The following is a 20895-nucleotide window of genomic DNA, read 5'->3' as shown; positions in this document are numbered from 1 at the left end:
TTGGGGTGTATATATCCTGTGCCTTCTGAATTGCTTCCAGAAATTCCAGTCATTGCTGCTGTGCTGTCATCCCAACCAGTGTTCTTTTCCAATCAATTCGGATCAACTCCTTTCTTATGCCTCTGTAATTCCTTTTTTTTTGTGCCTGTGTAAGACATTCGAGAGTAAAGGTGTAGCAAAGAAATTAAGCAAATATTTTGCGTCAGTTTTCAGAAAAAGAAAGAATGGAATTGAGCTAGATTGAGACCTGAATAAAATTATCATTACTTAAAAATATATAGCCTTGGAGGAACAAATGGGCTAAAACCTAATAAATACTGTTGGTATCAAATCCTGAGAATCAATTGACTTTGGAAGATAGCAAATGTAATTCCACCATTTAGGAAAGTGCAAATAAATTTAGAGACAGGCCAATTAGCTTGGCATCAATGGCAAAAAAACATGCTTGATAATATAATTAAGGAAGTAACATAACAGTAATTGAAAAGTATAATATTGTTATATAGAGTTAATAATTTAAGCTAACACTCATTTTAGAAAAGGAAATCAAATAGAGACAACTCAGTTTTTAGGAGGAAATGAGTGGATGTGGTCAATGAAGACCAAAAGAATTGTAGATGATGGAAATCTGAAACTGAAGTATTGGAAAAACTCTACAGGCCAGGCAGCAGCTGTGGAAAGAGAAATAGTTATCATTTCAGGCCTGCAGCCTTCTTGTCAGAACAGTCACTTCATCAGTTGATTGTTTCTCTGTCTGTAGTTAATGCCTGATTTGTTGAGTTTTTTTCCCCAGCTTTTTCTGCTTTTGCTTGTGGATATGGTAGTTTTTGACTTGAAAAAAGCTTTCAATAATTTGCGATGCAAATAGTTGCTAATCAGAATTGAAATTTGAATGATTTATTTAAGTTGATTAAGGATTGTAGAAACCACATTGGGGTCTGCAGCTGTTCACAATGATTTAGCTGGGGGAGGTGGGGAGGGGGGAAATGTTCTGGTGATATACAGTTAGATAGTAATTGATGTTGTTAAGGGCATGTGGAGTGGCCTCAAGAAAACGAGAAGGTAGTCACTATAGAGAAAAAGTGTTTACAAATTGTGAAAAAATGTGAGATCATCCTGTTTAGTAGAAAAAGGTAAAAAAGTCAAAGTCTTACTTAATGTTGAGAGAGCATTAAAAAGTATAGTTCATGGATCTGAGCATCACTGAGAAATATTTGAAAGTTAATATCTCATGCACCAAGAATTTGGAAGGCAAAAAATATGTTGACCTTTATTACAAGGGGAGAGCACTGTCGGGATATTCTATGCTGGTCTGGTCACCCTGCCTAAAGAAAAAATTATTCATTATTGAGGGAAGGGAACACGGATTGATTTGTAGGATGATGGTGAGAGGAAGGGTTTCTTCTGAAGAGAGATGAAGCACGCATGGTCTGCAATTCCTACAGTTAAAGTGATCCAAATGAAATATACAATATTCAAGACAAATTAAGGAATAATGTAGACACTTGCATCGTTTCTATAATTAGGGGAACAACCTTAGAATAAGAAGTTGGCCATTCAGGAATGAAATGAAAAGACATTATTTTACCCAGAGGGCTGTAAATCTTTCAAGTTTTTTACACAGGAGATTGTTGGTACTTGGATGTTGACTTCATAGAATTTTGGAAACTAGGGTTGAAATGGGCTTAGGATCAATACAGGAAAGTGTTGATGGGGTAAAGTTCTCACTGAAGCCCTGATGGATGGTCTCGGCCTGAAACTTTGGCTCTTTATTCCCCTCCATAGATTCTGCCCGACCTGATGTGTTCCTCTGGCATTTCTGAAGAATGGAGCAAGTTTCTGGGTTATTTTCTATTGAAATGTCACCTTACATTTATTTGTTTATTGGATATCCTACGCTAAGTTGAAGTGGTAAATTCCTGGATTCTATCAATAGAGTCATTGAATTTTGGGGCAGAATGCAAATCACTTTGGTTAATATGCTCAGATTGACTGACCAGGCATATTTTCTAGAAATGTCTTCTGTTTGACATCAAAATGCCGCATAGTGACTTCCTGAGATGTGAGGTGGGCAACTGAGGTGATTCTTGTAATGACATTAATGTTTTCTTAGATTTGTAAACTGTGAATATATTATAAGTAGAGTTAAGTTCACACTAATTCGTGAGTGAGACGAGCCCAATTGAGGATTTTTTAATCACTATGTGCAAGACCTCATTAATCATTATCACGGTAGTGTAGCAGTAGCACAATGTAATTACACCTCAGGGCATCGGAGTTTGAAGTTCAGTCCTGGCATCCTCTTTAAGGAGTTTGTACATCCTCTCCGTGGAGTGCATGAATTTTCTCTGGATCCTCCAGTTTCTTCCCATACTGGTTAGTAGGTAAATTGGTCATTGTAAGTTGTCCAGTAATTAGGCCGGGGTTAAATTGGAGGTTGCTGGCAGTCCAACTCGGAGGGTCAGAAAGACCTATTCCTCGCTGTGTCTCTTAAGTTTAAAGGTTTTCATTTCGGTTTCTGTAGCACTTCTGAAGTCCACTGACACCACTTATATTATAAATTTGACCCTTCTGTTTCACCTTTATCATGAGGCATAGAGGAGGGAGAGTGAAAATCAGACTGAGTGGTGCCATACTCACAATCTCTCGCTCAACAGCAGCAAAACCAAAGAGCTGATAATTGACTACAGGCGAAAGAAGCCAAAGGTCTATGAGCCAGTCCTCATGATGCGAATGGAGGTGGAGAAAGTTGCTGGCATTAAAGTCCTTGGTGTTAACAGATCCAATGATCTGTCCTGGAACCAGCACGTAAGTGTTATGACAAAGAAGGCACAACTTTGTTAGAAGTTTGCATGATTTGGCATGCCATCAAAACCTCTGACAAAATTCTGGAGATGCCCAGTGGTATGGAAACACCAAGGCCCAGTAATGGAAAGTACTGTGGAAAGAGTTGAGTAGAGCCCAGTCCATCACAGGAAAAGCCCTCTACACAGTTGATTATGTTTACCTACCAGAAAGCAGCATCCATCATCTCATCAAAGACCCCCACCATCCAGACCGTGCTCGCTTCCTGCTGCCAGTGCTGGGCAGGAGGGATCAACACAAAAGTGGAAATTTCACATTGATATTTTTTCCCCTCTATCTATAGAATCTGATGTCGTCGACTTTGATGGAAGAAGCACACTGCTTTACAGGTTTAACCAGAAGAGCATGAGCACAATCAAAGACATTGTCTCTTTGACGTTCAAGACAATGCAGAGTGATGGAGTAATGTTGCATGGAGAGGGGCAGCGGGGAGATTACATCACTCTGGAGCTGAAGAAAGGCAAACTCTTACTACACATCAATTTGGGTAAGTATTGAAACAGAGAAGTTAACCACTGTGCCATTCCAGGTAATGCTGCTAGGCAACATAAGTTAGGCAATAGGAAAGGAAAAGGGTGGACATTGAAGAGAACCTTAATGAACACCATCTGAATGGAAAGGATAGCCTCTGTTGAATTGCTCCAAATTAGGTGGAAAAAAAGTAGAACCAATCAAAAGTCAGGGCAGTGAGATTGACATCAGAAGAAGAGAGCACGATGACAAATTATATAAAGGGGGAAGGCACTGAGAATATACATAATGAAGATTATATTTAATAATATCTTTGATAAATTTTAGTGTTTTTGTAAACCATAATCAGAGACAATAAATCTTTTTTTTTACTTTTTGCTTCTTTTAGGAGATTGTCACTATACATTGCCCCCTCCAACTTATCATTGCAGAGTGTGCCCTGTTGAAGTATTTCATTTGTTCTGTGGAAGTGAGTCCCACTGTGTTCTCGGGATGGGTTTTGGAGAATTATTTTTAAATTCTAAGGGATATAGAGCAGAATAGACCCTTCTGGCCCTTCGTACTGCATCACACAGCAATCCCCAACAACACTGATTAAACCCTAATACAGTGTTTCCCAACCTTTTTCAGCCTAAAGCACCTTCATACTTGTCAATTCCCCTCTTAGCCACAGTATACTTTCCAAAAACCCGTAGTGTAAAAATGTGTCTACCATATGTTAACATGAGAAAATTGATTCTGCTTTAAATTGTTATTTGTCCTTAAACCTGGCTTACACAGTACCCGCGCGCTGTACAGCAGCTTTGATATCAATGTGATCCGTGAGCTTGATGGTTTTTTTAGCAAGAGATGAAATATCTGGTTCAAGTTGTGACAGTAGGTCCCCATGCGTAACAATGTCCAAGTGGTTTCTGTTTTTTGTGAGTACATGGTTCACTGCACTGAAGTTTCTTTCAGTAAGGTAGGAGGATGGAAATGCAATGAAGAGCAGTTTGGTTCTTCTCCAAAGACCAGGAAACTTTGTATGACAATGCAGCCACATACCACAAAAGCCGATATTTTTGTAAAGCATTTCTGCTGCCTCTTCATTCTGAATTTCAATAATTTCTTCTTGTAGGCTGTCTTCCTGTTCTTTCCCCTTGCAAAGAAATGGATTAATTACCCAGCCCAAAATTTCCAGGTTGTTCAAATACTTGAATCAATTCAGAAAAATCCTTCTGCAGGTGTAAGCAGTGCTCTTGAAAATCACTGTCTGTGAAAGAGAATGTCATACTTTCCATGTAGGGAAACTGTGAGAAAATACTTTTCCCAATGTCTTCACTCACTTTGTCAATACAATGAGCGACAGAATTATTCGTCAGAGGAATTGATTGTAAAATACTGGTATCCATTTTGAGAACAGTGGTGAGTACTTCTGATGCAGCAGGCATTATTAATCTTTCACAATTGGGAAGCCCATTCTACAAAAGGGCTGGATGGTTTGGAGTTTGTAAAATGTGTGCAGGATAGTTTTTTGAAGCAATACATAGAGGTACCAACTAGAGAAGGGGCAGTCTTGGATCTCCTATTAGGGAATGAGACAGGGCAGGTGACGGAGGTATTTGTTGGGGAGCACTTCTGGTCCAGTGATCACAATACAATTAGTTTCAGAGTAATTATGGAGAAGGATAGGACTGGACCTAGGATTGAGATTTAAGGTGAAATTTTGAGGATTCAGAATCTTTATGTTCCTGTTAGGTTGAAAGGAAAGGTTAAAAGTTTGAGAGAGCCATGGTTTTCAAGAGATATTAGAAACTTGGTTCAGAAAAAGAGAGGGATCTTTAATAAATGTAGGCAGCTTGGAGTTAATGAGGTACTCGAGGAATATAAAGAATGTAAAACGAATCTTAAGGAAGAAATTAGAAAAGCTAAAAGAAGATACGAGGCTGCTTTGGCAAGTAAGGTGAAAAGAAATCCAAAGAGTTTCTACAGTTATGTTAGTGGCAAAAGGATAGTGAGGGATAAAATTGGTCCCTCAGAGAATCAGAGTGGACGGCTATGTGCGGAGCCAAAAGAGATGGGGGAAATTTTGAACTATTTCTTTTCTTCGGTATTCACTAAGGAGAAGGATATTGAATTGTGTAATGTAAAGGAAACAAGTAGGGTAGTTATAGAAAGTATGACAAATTAAAGAAAATGAAGTACTGGCACTTTTAAGGAATATAAAAGTGGATGAGTCTCCTGCTCTGGACAAGATATTCCCTAAGACTTTGTTAGTGTAGAAATAACAGGGGCTCTGACAGAAATATTTCAAATGTCATTAGAAACGGGGATGGTGCCGGAGGATTGGCGTATTGCTCATGTGGTTCCATTGTTTAAAAAGGGTTCTAAGAGTAAACCTGGCAATTATCGGCCTGTGAGTTTGACGTCAGTGGTGGGTAAATTGATGGAAGGTATTCTTAGAGATGGTATATATAATTTTCTGGATAGACAGGATCTGATTAGGAACAGCCAACATGGATTTGTGCGTGGAAGGTCATGTTTGACAAATCTTATTGAATTTTTTGATGAGGTTACTAGGAAAGTTGATGAGGGTAAAAAAGTGAATTGCTATATGGACTTCAGTAAGGCCTTTGACAAGGTTCCACACGGAAGGTTAGTTAGGAAGGTTCAATCATTAGGCATTAATATGGAAGTAGTAAAATGGATTCAGCAGTGGCTAGATGGGAGACGCCAGAGTAGTGGTGGATAACTGTGTGTCAGATTGGAAGACGGTGTGTAGCAGTGTGCCTCAGGGATCTGTACAGGGTCCTATGTTGTTTGATATATTAATGATATGGATGATGGGGTGGTAAATTGGATTAGTAAGTATGCAGATGATACTAAGATAGGTGGTGTTGTGGTTGATGAAGTAGGTTTTCAAAACTTGCAGAGAGATTTAGGACAGTTAGAAGAGTGGGCTGAAAGATGGCAGATGGAGTTTAATACTGAAAAATGTGAGATGCTACATTTTGGTAGAACTAATCAAAATAGGACATACATGGTAAATGGTAGGGCATTAAAGAATGCTTTAGAACAGAGGGGTTTAGGAATAATGGTGCATAGTCCTCAGAAGATGGAATCTCATGTGGATAGGGTGGTGAAGAAAGCTTTAGGTTTGCTGGCCTTTATTAATCAGAGCATTGAGTATAGGAGTTGGGATGTAATGTTGAATTTGTATAAGGCATTGGTAAGGCCAAATCTGGAGTATTGTGTACAGTTCTGGTCACCGAATTATAGGAAAGATGTCAATAAAATTGAGAGAGTATAGAGGAGGTTTACTAAAATGTTGCCTGTGTTTCATCTCCTAAGTTACAGAGAAAGGTTGAACAAGTTGGGTCTTTATTCTTTGGAATGTAGAAGGTTGAGGGGAGACTTGATAGAGGTGTTTAAAATTATGAGGGGGATTGATGGAGTTGACGTGGTTAGACTTTTTCCATTGAGTGTGGGGAAGATTCAAACAAGAGGACATGGGTTGAGAATTAGAGGACAAAAGTTTAGGGGTAACATGAGAGGGACTTCTTTACTCAGAGAGTGGTAGCTGTGTGGAATGAGCTTCCAGCAGAAGTGGTTGAGGCAGGTTCTAAGTTTTTGTTTAAAGTTAAAGTGGATAGATACATGGACAGGAAAGGAATGGAGGGTTATGGGATGAGTGCAGGTCGGTGGGACTAGGATAGGGTAAGAGTTCAGCACGGACTAGAAGAGCCGAGATGGCCTGTTTCCGTGCTGTAATTGTTATATGGTTATATGGTTATAATTGTATGAGATTTTTCCCACTTTGCTATCAGCTTGTAAATGTTATAAGAAGCAACGAGACCACTATCAAGGTCATTGTTAGCTTTCTTGGCAAATGGTTTCAGTGTGCAATGCTTTTCAAAAGCTCGTTTCAACTTCTGGAATTGAGTAATACCATAAGTAACTTTTTCAGGCTGTCTGTTATTGCAATCTTGATTTCATGGCTTCATTAGACAATACAGTATTTCAAATAAGACACACTGAGTGTTGCTGATCTGACAGGAACAGAATAAAACCATACTCCAGGTACGTAGCATTGTATTGACACACTTTCTGTAGTTTTTGTTTCTTAGCAGGATTAGAATTCAAGGCTTCACCACCTTCAGACTCATAGAGGTTGCAACATAGGTATTTATCCATGCTACGAATCAAGGGGAACTGTTGGGTACCCTGTTTGCTAATTTATGGATCACCAATAATGTTCATTGGTTGGTAAGGTTGGATGAGGTTGCAGAGTTTCAAATGAATACTTACTAATCCAATTTACCACCCCATCATCCAGATCATTAATGTATATGACAAACAACATTGGACCCAGTACAGATCCCTAAGGCACACCGCCAGTTACCGCCCTCCAATCTGACACACAGTTATCCACACATAAAAGTTGCTGGTCAACGCAGCAGGCCAGGCAGCATCTCTAGGAAGAGGTGCAGTCGACGTTTCAGGCCGAGACCCTTCGTCAGACCCTTACTGTCAGACCCTTAGTCCTGACGAAGGGTCTCGGCCTGAAACGTCGACTGCACCTCTTCCTAGAGATGCTGCCTGGCCTGCTGCGTTCACCAGCAACTTTTAAGTGTGTTGCTTGAATTTCCAGCATCTGCAGTATTCCTGTTGTGTACACAGTTATCCACCACTACTCTGCGGCGTCTCCCAACCAGCCACCGTTGAATCCATTTTACTATTTCAATATTAATACCTAACGATCGAACCTTACTAACCAACCTTCCATGTGGAACCTTGTGAAAGGCCTTACTGAAGTCCACATAGACAACATCCACCGCTTTACCCTCGTCAACATTCCTAGTAATCTCTTCAAAAAATTCAGTAAGATTTGTCAAACATGACCTTCCACGCACAAATCTATGTTGGCTGTTCCAAATCAGACCCTGTCTATCCAGATGATTATATATACCATCTCTAAGAATACTTCCCATCAATTTACCCAGCACTGACATCAAACTCACAGGCTGATAATTGCTAGGTTTACTCTTAGAACCCTTTTTAAACAATGGAACAACATGAGCAATACACCAATCCTCTGGCACTATCCCCGTTTCTAATGACATTTGAAATATTTCTGTCAGAGCCCCTGCAATTTCTACACTGATTTCCCTCAAGGTCTTGGGGAATATCCTGTCAGGACCTGGAGACTTATCCACTTTTATATTCCTTAAAAGTGCCAGTTCTCCCTCTTCTTTAATCATCATAGTCTCCATAACTTCCCTACCTGTTTCTCTTACCTTACACAATTCAATATCCTTCTCCTTAGTGAATACCGAAAAAAATAAATTGTTCAATATCTCCCCCATCTGTTTTGTCCACTCTGATTCTCTAAGGGATCAATTTTATCCCTCACTATCCTTTTGCTATTAATATAACTGTAGAAACCCTTTGGACTTAATTTTACCTTTCTTGCCAAAGCAACCTCGTATCTTCTTTTAGCTTTTCTAATTTCTTTCATAAAATTCTTTTTACATTCTTTACATTCCTTGAGCACCTCATTTACTCCATGAGTAAAGATGAGTGCTCACCACCTGCGGAACTATGATTCTTCCTGTGTTCCAGTGTCTCATCCTTTTTTTCGGAAGTGCCTTGTCTACTCATGCTTCAAGTTAGGGTGCCATTTACTGCCACACCTAAGAATCTTGAATCCCCATCCCAATGACTTCTATTTCCCCAATCGCCCCCTTAAGACATGTAACCACCCTCCTTGCAGGAGTTGGTGCTACCCCCATTAAGAATCATGTCCTAACAAATCATGGGACAATTTGGAAATGAGCACTTACCCTGCCTGGTATGTCTTTAGACCATGGGAGGAAACCATATTACTTGGAGAAAACACACGCATTCTACGAGGAGTACGTACAGAGACCCGTCACAGAGACGCTAGGATTGAACTCCAAACTCTGATGCTCCAAGCTATAATTTGCTACTGTGGCACCAAGTTAAATGGATGATGATGAGGGAACAGGGATTTATTTCAAAATCAGGATGGTTTGCGGCTTGGAGAAGGACGTTGTACATGATGGTGGACCAAGGATCCTTTCTGGTGATGGAGGTGGTTGATTAACGGGGCTGCTGTCAGCATATCATAGTTGAATAAATGCAGTATGCCTTCTAGGTAGTGACAACTTCAGTTGTATAATGCTTTTTGTGAAGTAAGTAACAACTTGGGAAAGTGGATTGTGGGAAGAGTAGACATGATAAGTGAAAATATGTTTAAATATCTTAAGCGGGTGATGGGGAGGTTTTTACCAAACTCTGAAGGAACATGGATGGAATTGTTTGGAGGAGGACATAATATCAAAGGCAAACATTTAGAATTATAGCACAAGAAAGTTGGTTGGATTTTTGGCATTTTGTTGGGAACGGAGTGAATGCAGAAATAGTTAACAATGAATATATTTAGAAAAATCTTGGAGAAAATACGTTCTGAATAAAATAAATGGAACTTTGTATGAATTATGATGTGATTTATTTCAGAACAAGGATGAGAAGAGATAATTTTGACTTAATGACAAAATTGTAAAGTGGTTTTAGGACTCTAGAGAGTTCCCTGTTTCAAGTTTTTCAATGCATAATATCAGTAGATAAAACTAACCTTTTTAAAATAGAACAAGATAGTTGACTTTGATTATTGAAACTTCATGCACATAAACAAGGTTGATTTATTAAAAAATGTGGATAGGCTTTAATGAGTATAAGATGATGAGAGGCATTGATCGTGTGGATAGTCAAAGGCTTTTTCCCAGGACTGAAATGGTTGCCACAAGAGGACACAGTTTTAAGGTGCTGGGGAGTAGATACAGAGGAGACGTCATGGATAAGTTTTTTACTCAGAGAGTGGTGATTGCATGGAATGGGCTGTCGGCAACGGTGGTGGAGCTGGATACGATAGGGTCTTCTGAGAGACTTTTGGATGGGTACATGGAGCTTAGAAAAACAGTGGGCTATAGGTATGCCTAGTAATTTCAAAGGTAGGGACATGTTCAGCCAACTTTGTGGGCCGAAGGGCCTGTATTGTGCTCTATGTTTTCTATGTTTCTATGTTTCTATGAATTGTGTTTCACCCTGTGCTGGGTATCAAAGATTAGTGAAAGATACCAAGATATTTACTAGAATGGTAACAGTAATAAGAATCTTAAAAATTGAGGACTGAGCAGAGAAAGGGTTATTTTCAGAGCAGAAAAGATTCTTGAGGATTTGATAATTTCAGAAAGATTTTGATGTTGCAAATGAGGGGACTGTTTGCCCTGGGAATACCTTTTATAGCCAGAGGATAGAGTTAAGATAAACAGCAGAAAAGAAGCTGTCGAGGGATAAGCAGAGTTGTTTTTTTCATACAGTAGTGATTGTGATCAGGAATGCTTTGCCTCTAAGAATAGGAGAAGTATTATTAATAATAAATGCAAAAACGAATGGAATACAACCATGGAAAGATATGAGAAGTAAGTCTTTGGGGAAAGAGTGGATCAATAGGACTAAATGAAATGCTCCTTCAAAGGTCTGTACAGTCAGAATGATCAGGTTGACATCTCATTGTTTTTCAAGACCTGTTGATTTAATGAATAGATTCTGTTTTCTTTGTCTGATTCAATGTTTCAGGTGAACAGCTTACTGTCTGAATTTTTTTTAAAGACAAATGTTCGCTACTGATTTCACAGTTTCAGTTTACATTTTTATAGCTCGGCTCGATTTCAGTTTCTGAGACTCTAGCTTCAAAAATTCCTTTCAAAAGAATGCTTAGTTGTTTCATTAAGGCAGTATAACTGTAAAGTGAGCTGTGTATATTTCAGGAGAGACAAAGTTACATTCCATCAGTGGTCACACCTCGGTCACACTGGGCAGCTTGTTGGACGACCAGCACTGGCACTCCATTACAATTGAACGGTACAACAAGCAGGTGAACTTCACTGTGGATAAACACACACAGCACTTCCGAACCAAAGGAGAGATTGATTACCTGGATATTGATTATGAGGTGAGACTTGTGAAGAATAAATCAACATTAAAAAGAAATCATTCAAGATCTATTCTGTATTGTAGACAAGACTAGAACTAGGGACAATCAAGGAACAACTTTATTCACCGTACACATTGACATTATATACATAAATACCAGCAGGTATTTACAATGTGTACAACATTATAAAAAGTGGTTTAAATGTTTACAGTGCAATGAAGTGGGTAATAGATAGACAGAGGGTGGGAGATGTGGAAGAAACTTTTAAGATAGTGTGTTTTTTGCTTTATTAGCCCTATAGTGGTTTCCAGATGGAAGCTTTTAGAAAAGGCATTTTGCAGGATGGGTAGTGTTGGTATTTTTCCAGTCCACTTCTTTGTCCTGCAAAAATGGTTATAAGATCGTAACCCAACCTCCCTCTGATGCTCCTCCCCCTTTTTATTTCTTCCGTGGCCTCTGTACTCTCCTATCAGATTCCCCCTTCTGCAACCCATATCCCTTTCACCAATCAACCTCCCAACTACACCCATCCCGCCCCCGCCACCTCCTGGTTTCACCCGTCACTTTGTGTTTCTTTCTCCCCTCCCCCTACCTCCTCACTCTGACTCCTCATTTTTTATCCAGTCCTGTTGAGGCTCTTGGCCCGAAAAGTCGACCTTACTCTTTTCCATAGATGCTGCTTGGCCTGCTGAGTTCCTCTAGCATGTGGTGTGTGTTGCTTCGATTTCCAGCATCTGCGGATTTTCTCTTGTTTGTGGCAGAAGCACTCAATACATGCACACTATGCAACCAATAAGATACAAGGTGATCCATCTCATTCAGATTTAGTGTCTCCCTTTGTTCTCGGTCACACACTCAGGAGTCTCTCCTCAGATACCCTCATGACTTTATCACTTGTTACGTACCCCGTAACTGGGTTGCCAAACCAGCAGAAATGGATCACTCAGTTGGAGTCTGGAGTACTAGAACTAAGAAAGTTTTATTAAAGAAACAAGCAACACAGTAATCAAAAGGATAATAAATGCAACAGTTCAGCGATGATAAACACACATGTGCACAGAATTAAGATAACAGCATCAATCAAGCTCTATCGTTGTCTAGGGGTAAATGACCAAATTTCAAAGTGACTCAAAGTTCAGTCCAGTTTAGTAGTTCAGTTCGCAGTAATCGTTGCCATGGCGATGGACAACGTGGGGGAAGAGAGAGAACAGGAACAACTGATCATTCAGACACGGCTTCACTCACAGACCGGCGAGTTGGCTCACAAACAGCTTTTGAGCGGGTCCTTGGTGATGTCACCTGAGGTCACCGACTGTGACCCCTCCTCCAGATGCGGTCGATCCTCTGCAGTGAACCCGGCACCCAGGCAAGGGCGGACACACACCGGGTTCCCGCTGATCGTACCTTTCCACCCTGTGTGTTGTCTGATACTTCTCACCGACTCGTGAGAGGCGTACCGCTTCCAGGGTCTCGTTACCTCGGGTGTCGTGTGTGTCCTGCCTTAGCAAACAGGTCCCTTTTTATCCCCCTGCTGGGGTATCGCCTGTCCATCACTTCAAACAGTTCAGGGTTCAAAGGGGGGAGCCGCTCCAGACAGCTCTCTCTCCCACGTCCCTTCATTACACATCTCCAGACGCTGCTCCATTGTTCCTTATCTCTCCTTCCCCTGAGGGCAGGTGGCAGACCACTTGCTGATGTCACTGATGCTAACCCAGGCCAGCAAACATCTTAATTTTATGTGTATTGTCGTCACACACTTTATCAAATAAGGTTATTGTAATTGGTTCTGATACATATGACATGCTTACACTTCCAGCAATCCAAACATCAGTGAAGATTGTTGCATTTACAAAAGTTCTGCAGAAAATGTAGGATTATTCTGCATTATAGCTAATCAAAATTGTTCGCATGGCACAAAGAGCATTTGAAACAGTGTGCAAATATGTTGAATTTATCAAGGCATTGTTCCTTTGAATTCTTAATGCATGCACAATACGTGTTTGTGGATTGAATGAAGAGCAGATTGAAACAAAATCCTGAAGTTTGTTGACTCTGTTGTTTGAGCTTGTACAGTTAAAAATACCAGTGAAATTCATTTGGGACCAGGCAGAAGCAGAATGAAAGTTTATTGTTGGCATGCAACAAATGCTCAGATCCTAAATAAACTTCTTACCTGTGGGTGCAAGCAACACAAAACCTTGTTGTCAATACAATTGTAGATATTCACCTCCAACACAGCAGAATGTTACTCATGTTGCAAGAAAGGACAGATAATGCTGCCACGTCAATCCAAGTTCCCTACAGCTAACTTGGACAAAGTGACCTTCAAAGAGTGGAAGTCTCACCACCAGGAAAATCTGAAGAGAAAATCTCTGAAAGCTTGAAATGCAACCAGACAGAACAGACCAGATCTCCATGCTGTAACTGAAATTCATGAGAACCACAAGATGTTGAGGTCCACCACAAGCACAGTGACAAAGCACGAAGTACCTCTAAGTACATATATGTCACCATATACTGTACATCCCTGAGATTCATTTGCTTGTGGACATACTCAATAATAACCATAATAGAATCATTGAAAAATCACACCAACTTGGGCATTGCGAAAGACAACAAACTGTGCAAATACAGAAAGAAAGAAATAACGAACACAAGAAAATCTGCAGATGCTGTAAATCCAAGGCAACGCACACAAAATGCTGGAGGAACTCTATAGGCCAGCAACATCTATGGAAAGGTATAAATAAGTTTTGTGGCAAGACCCTTCATCAGAACTGGAAAGCAGATGAGAAGTCAGTATAAGATGGAAGGGGAGGGGAACAAAAAGATGGAGGTGGTAGATAAAAGATGAAACCTGGAGGGGTAGAGTAAAGAGCTGGGAAGTTGATTGGTGAGAGAGATAAAGGGTGAGAGGAGGAGGGAAGAGGGTAGAAAACCATGGAAGAAAGGGAAGGGAGAGGAGCACCAGAGGAGAGTAATAGGCAGGTAAGGAAAAAGGTGAGAGAGGGAAATGGGGATGGGGAATGGTGAAGTGGGGGAGTGGGAAATTACGTGGAGCTCGTGAAATCGGTGTTCAACCCATCAGGCTGGAGGCTACCTTGATGGAATATAAGGTGTTGGTCCTCCAGCCTGTGTGTGGCATCATTACAGCACTACATTGGGACTACATTGGGTATCACCAATATACAGAAGGCCACACTGGGAGCACCAAATACAGTATATGACCCCAACAGACTCACAGGTGAAATGTTGCCTCACCTGGATGGACTATTTGGGGCCCTGAATGGTAGTGAGGGGGGAGGTGTAGGGGCAGGTCTAGCACTTGTTTTGCTTGCAAGGGTAAGTACCAGGAGGGAGATCAGTGAGGAGGGACGAATGGATAAGTGAGTTGCATAGGGAACAACTCGTGTGGAATGCGGGAAGCGGAGGCGAAAGAAAGATGTGCTTGGTGGTGGGATCCCATTGGAGATGGCAGAAGATACGGAGAATTATGTGGTGGATGTGGAGGCTAATGGGGTAGTAGGTGAGTGGAAGAGCAACCCTATTCTGGGTATTGCGGCAGGACAATGGGGTGAGGGCAGATGTACATGAAATGGGAGAGATGTTAGTGAGGGCAGCATTGATGTGGAAGATTGAAAACCCCTTTGTTTGAAGAAGAAAAGCCCCTTTGTTTGAAGAGGGTAATCTCCTTCAGTCTGGTATGAAAGCCTCATTGTGAGAGCAGATGTGGCAGAGCTGGAGGAACTGAGCGAAGGGGGTGGGATTTTTATAAGTGATGGGGTGGGAAGAGGTATAGTCCAGATAGCTGTGAGATTCAGTGGGTTTCTCAAAGATATTGGTGTCTCTAGAGATAGAGACAGAGAGATCAAGAAAGGGGATGGAGATGTGAGAAATGGACTAGGTAAATGTAAGGGCAGGGTGGAAATTGAAGAAAAGTTGATGAAGTCGACAAGCTCAGCACGGGTGCAGAAAGCAGCACCAATGCAGTCATCAACACAGAGTAGGAAGAGTGTAGGTTTGGAATGTGGACTGTTCCACGTAGCCGACAAAACGTCAGGCATAGCTGGGACCCATAGAAGTGTCCATGGTTACATCTTTCATTTGAAGAATGTGGGAGGAGTGGAAGGAGAAATTATTGAGAATGAGGACCAGTTCCGCCTGATGGAGGAGAGTGATGGTGGAGGGGATCTAGTTGGGGCTGTTGTCAACAAAGAAGTAAAGAGCTGTAAGGCCCTCCTGGTGGACTATTGGAGGTGTATAGGGTCTGGTAGAGGTTGGTGGCAGTGGCTGGGAGATTCCCGGGTCAGTGATAGTTCAGGTGACAATGGCCTGTTGCTCCTTAGTGGGGTCCTGTTCAAAGGGTGAGTAAAAGGAGGCATTTAAGAGTTGTCACTGGGCCTCATCAAGTTAGAAGTCAGTACATCAGACTGCTATAGCACCCCCCTTATCTGTGGATTTAATGGTGAGGTTAGGATCACTGCCGAGGTGGGAGAAGGGGGTCATCTGAGAATCCTTGCCATAGAAATAGACATGAAGATGGAGGTGGCAGAACTGCTCAGGGTCATGGCAGGCATGGAACTCACTGAGGTGTGGATGCAGAGGGACAAAGGTGAGCCTTTTACTGAGGACTCAGAGAAGGGAAGGTTGGAGGGAACTGTGAAAACCTGGCTCAGATGACAGATGGGATCGGAGCGGGGGAAGGGGGCTGGTAGTGTCTGAAAAGAGGGGAGGGTGGGGGTGTTCAGGGAAGTGGGGTGTGAGGAAGTTGGAGTCTCTGAGGACCCAAGAGTTGATGTGGGACCTGAGAGGCTCAGGATTGCAGACTGGTGGTAGGCAAAGGGGAAACTGGGAATCATGAAGCAGGCACAAGAGATTGAAGAGATATGTTTTCTCATTGTTTGTATTCCTTTTAAAATTCAAGTTCAAGTTTAATTGTCATTCAACCATATGTACGAATACAGCCAAACAAAACAGCAATCCTTTGGGGCCAAGGTGCAGAACAGTAAGACACAGCATGTAGCATATATAGCCACATTAGATTAGATTAGATTATGAGGACACTCAGTCCTCATTTATTGTCATTTAGAAATGCATGCATGCATTAAGAAATGATACAATATTCCTCCAGAGGGATATCACAGAAAAACAGGACAAACCAAAGACTAACACTGACAGAACCACATAATTATAACATATAGTTATAGCAGTGCAAAGCAATACCATAATTTGATAAAGAGCAGACCATGGGCACGGTAAAAAAAAAGTCTCAAAGTCCCGATCGACTCCCAATAGTCCCCAATAGCAGGCAGCAAAAGGGAGCAGCTCCCTGCCATAAACCTCCAGGCACCAACAACTGCCGATGAATTGGAAGCACCCGACCACAGCCGATACTGAGTCTGTCTGTCTGAAAACTTCGGGCCTCTGACCAGCCCCTCCGATACAGCCTCCCGAGCGCCATCCTCTGCCAAGAGCCTTCGACCTCACCCTGGCTACCAAAACAAGCAAAGCCGAGGATTCAGGGCCTTCTCCTCTGGAGATTCCAGACCGCACAGTAGCAGCGGCAGCAAAATGGGCATTTCAGAAGTTTCTCCAGATGTTCCTCTGTACTCTCACGTCTGTCTCCATCAAATCAGAATTGTGCACGTACCCTACTTGACACATAACAGATATCATTCACCGGAGCAGCCGCGCGCGCTGCGTTGCACTGTGTCGCGCCGCCATCTTCTCCCCCTCCCGATTGTCACATATAGTTACAATATTAGAAAAACATACAGTCACAAAAAAAATGTATAGCACAAGACCCCAAGAGGCATAGGGTGTTGTCTGGGAGCCACATTTCTGCAAGAACAAGAACTCAGCAATTCCTCATCTCACACAAGTGCAGCTACAGAAAAACACAATTCAGCTTGTCGTCCACTGAGCAAACACTGGAGGTCAGCTCTGATGGGAGGGGCCAGTCCCCAACCCAGCTCAGATTCACTGTCTCCCACACTGCTTCAAAACTCAAAATCAATTGGGAAGACAGTGACTAACAATGATTGTGACGTTTCTCACATGGGTATTAAAAGCATAAATTTTGTCTTGCTGCTGGTCAGCTTCACAAGTTCCCCAATGACCTCTGGGGAGATCCTATCCACTGCCACCAACCTTGTAGTTCCCTTACCATGCACCTCCCATTTCTACTTTCTACCCTAGATCCATAAACCGCCTGTCCAGCTAGACCCATTGTTTCTGCTTGTTCCTGCCTCACGAAACTTGTATCTGCGTACCGCAACTCTATTTTGTCCCCTCTGGTTCTGTCCCTTTGCACCTACATCTGTGACACTTCACATGCTCTTGATCTTTTTAATGACTTCAAGTTTCCGGGGTCTGATCATCTCATTTTCACCATGGATGTCCAGTCCCTATACACTTTCATCCCTCATTAGAAACAATGAGTTTTCTAAAAAGCAAAAAAACCGCAGGTGCTGAAACCTGGAACAACAAATAAGACTCAAGACCCCTCCTGCCATATATTCACTTCTGGTAGTGTAACAGTTAGCACAAAGCTGTTACAGGTCAAAATTCAATCCCAGTGTCCTCAGTAAGGAGTCTGTACATAAACCTCGTGGATTGCGTGTTTTTTCTCCAAGTGCTGCAGTTTCCTCCCGCAGTCCAAAGACGTACCGATTGGTGGGTTAATTGGTCATTGTAAATAGTTCTGTGATTAGGCTAGGGTTAAATCAGGGTTGCCGGGCAGCGCAGCTTGAGGGGCCAGAAGGGCCTGTTCCAAACTGTATCTCTAAATAAATAAAATAAATATCCTTGCAAGCAGGACAAGTGCTCTACCTGCTTGTGTACCATCTCCCTTACCATTTCCCTATACCTGCTTGTGTACCATTTCCCTTACTTCAATCAGAGTCACAAAGAGTCTTTCCAGCTAAGACAATCCTTCAGCTGTGAGTCTTTTAGGGTCACTTATGGTATCATGCACCTACAGTGCAGCCTCCTCTTTATCAGTGAGATCTAGTGCCAATTGAGGAACTGCTTTGTCAAGCACTTCTGCTCTGCCTGCCACAAAAGGCAAGAATTCCTGGAGGCTCTCCATTTCAATTTGATTTTCCATTCCCATACTGATATCTGCCCATGGCCTCCTCTTCTCCAATGATGAGGACAACCTCAGGGTGGAGGAGAAATACCATCTGGGTAGCCTGTAACCTGTTGGCATGAACATCAATTTTTCTAACTTCCAGTTATTCCCCACTCCTTTTCCATTCCTCATTCTAATTACACACTCACCTGCCCATCATCGTGCTCTGAATCCGCTCCGCCATCCCCTTTATCAAAGGTCTACTGCCCTCTCCGATGAGGTTCTTTCTTCTTCAGCTCTTTACCTCTACAAACTATCACTTTCCAGCAGCTTATTCTGTCCTTCTCCCCCATCCAGACAACTTCCCCGTCCCCAGTCCTACCTATCTCCTGACCGTCCTCATCCCCAGTATTACCTACCTCCTGACTGTCCCCGTCACCAGTCTACCTACCTCCTGACCATCCCCCTCCCCAGTATTAAATATATCCTGACCTTCCCCTCCCCAGTCTTACCTATCTCCTGATCATCCCCTCCCCAGTGTTACCTATCTGCTGACCTTCCCCCTCTCCAGTGGTACCTACCTCCTGACCTTCCCCCTCTCCAGTGATACCTACCTCCTGACTTCCCCCTCCCCAATCTAAACTATCTCCTGACCTTCCCCTCCCCAGTCTTACCTATCTCCTGATCTTCCCCTCCCCAGTGTTACCGATTTCCTGACTGTCCCATTCCCAGTCTTAACTATCTCCTGACCTTCCCCTCCCTAGTCTTACCTATCTCCAGACCTTCACATTCTCCAGTCTTAGCTATCTCTTGACCGTCCCCGTCCCCAGGCTTACATATCTCCTAACCTTCCCCTCGCCAGTATTAAATATATCCTGACCTTACCTCCCCAGTCTAAACTATCTCCTGACCATCCTCGTCCCCAGTCTTACCTATCTCCTGACCTTCCCCTCCCCAGCCTTACCTATCTCCTGACCATCCTCGTCTCCAGTCTTACCTATCACCTGACCTTCCTCTCCCCAGTCTTACCTATATCCCGACCGTCCTGGTCCCCAATGTTACCTATTTCCTAACCGTCCCCGTTCCCAATGTTACCTATTTCCTGACCTTTGACTCCCCAGTGTTAACGATATACTGACCTTCCCCTTCCCCAGTGTAACCTATCTCTTGTCCGTTCTCATTCCCAGTCTTACCTACCATCTCACCGTCCCCGTCCCCAGTCCTACCTACTTACTGACCATGTCCGTCCCCAGTCTTATCCATATCCCGACCTTCCCCTGCCCAGTCTTATCTATATCCTGACCTTCCCCTCCCCAGTCTTACCTATCTCCTGACCTCCCCCGTCTCAAGTGGTACCTACCTCCCGACATTCCCCTCTCTAGTGGTACCTACTTCCTGACCCCGCCCCTCTCCAGTGATACATACCCCTTGACCATCCCTTCACCAATGTTAACTATCTCCTGACCGTCCTCCTCCCCAGTGTTACCCATCTCCTGATCTTCCCCTCCACAGTCTTACCTATCTAGTGACCTTCCTCATACCCAGTCTTACCTACCTCCTGACCATCCTCCTCCCCAGTATTAACTATATCCTGACCTTCCCCTCCCCAGTGGTACCTAACTCCTGACCTTCCTCCTCTCCAGTGATACCTACCTCCTGACTTCTCCCTCCCCAATCTAAACTATCTCCTGACCTTCCCCTCCCCAGTCTTACCTATCTACTGATCTTCCCCTCCCCAGTGTTACCGATTTCCTGACTGTCCCCTTCCCAGTCTTAACTATCTCCTGACCTTCCCCTCCCTAGTCTTACCTATCTCTAAACCTTCACATTCTCCAGTCTTACCTATCTCTTGACCGTCCCCGTCCCCAAGTTTACATATCTCCTAACCTTCCCCTCGCCAGTATTAAATATCTCCTGACCTTACCTCCCCAGTCTAACCTATCTCCTGACCATCCTCGTCCCCAGTCTTACCTATCTCCTGACCTTCCCCTCCCCAGCCTTACCTATCTCCTGACCATCCTCGTCTCCAGTCTTACCTATCACCTGACCTTCCTCTCCCCAGTCTTACCTATATCCCGATCGTCCTGGTCCCCAATGTTACCTATTCCCTAACCGTCCCCGTTCCCAGTGTTACCTATCTCCTGACCTTTGACTCCCCAGTGTTAACGATATACTGACCTTCCCCTTCTCCAGTGTTACCTATCTCTTGTCTGTTCTCATTCCCAGTCTTACCTACCACCTCACCGTCCCCGTCCCCAGTCCTACCTACTTACTGACCATGTCCGTCCCCAGTCTTATCTATATCCTGACGTTCCCCTGCCCAGTCTTATCTATATCCTGACCTTCCCCTCCCCAGTCTTACCTATCTATTGACCTTCCCCCTCTCAAGTGGTACCTGCCTCTCGACATTCCCCTCTCTAGTGGTACCTACCTCCTGACCTCGCCCCTCTCCAGTGATACATACCCCCTGACCATCCCTTCCCCAATG

General features: G+C 42.9%; 1 protein-coding gene across 1 annotated transcript in view; it reads left to right on the top strand.

Moving 5' to 3' along the window:
* The window catches only part of LOC134346871 (contactin-associated protein-like 5), a 1673098-nt gene that overhangs the window by 662777 nt on the left and 989426 nt on the right, over positions 1 to 20895 (top strand). The window contains exons 5-6 of the mRNA XM_063048676.1: positions 3149 to 3352; positions 11169 to 11353. Coding sequence (XP_062904746.1) covers positions 3149 to 3352; positions 11169 to 11353 — 389 coding nt within the window. The remainder of the gene's footprint in view (positions 1 to 3148; positions 3353 to 11168; positions 11354 to 20895) is intronic.

The sequence above is a fragment of the Mobula hypostoma genome, chromosome 5, assembly GCF_963921235.1.
Source record: "Mobula hypostoma chromosome 5, sMobHyp1.1, whole genome shotgun sequence".
NCBI lineage: Eukaryota > Metazoa > Chordata > Chondrichthyes > Myliobatiformes > Myliobatidae > Mobula > Mobula hypostoma.
This window is presented reverse-complemented; position numbering and strand designations above follow the sequence as displayed.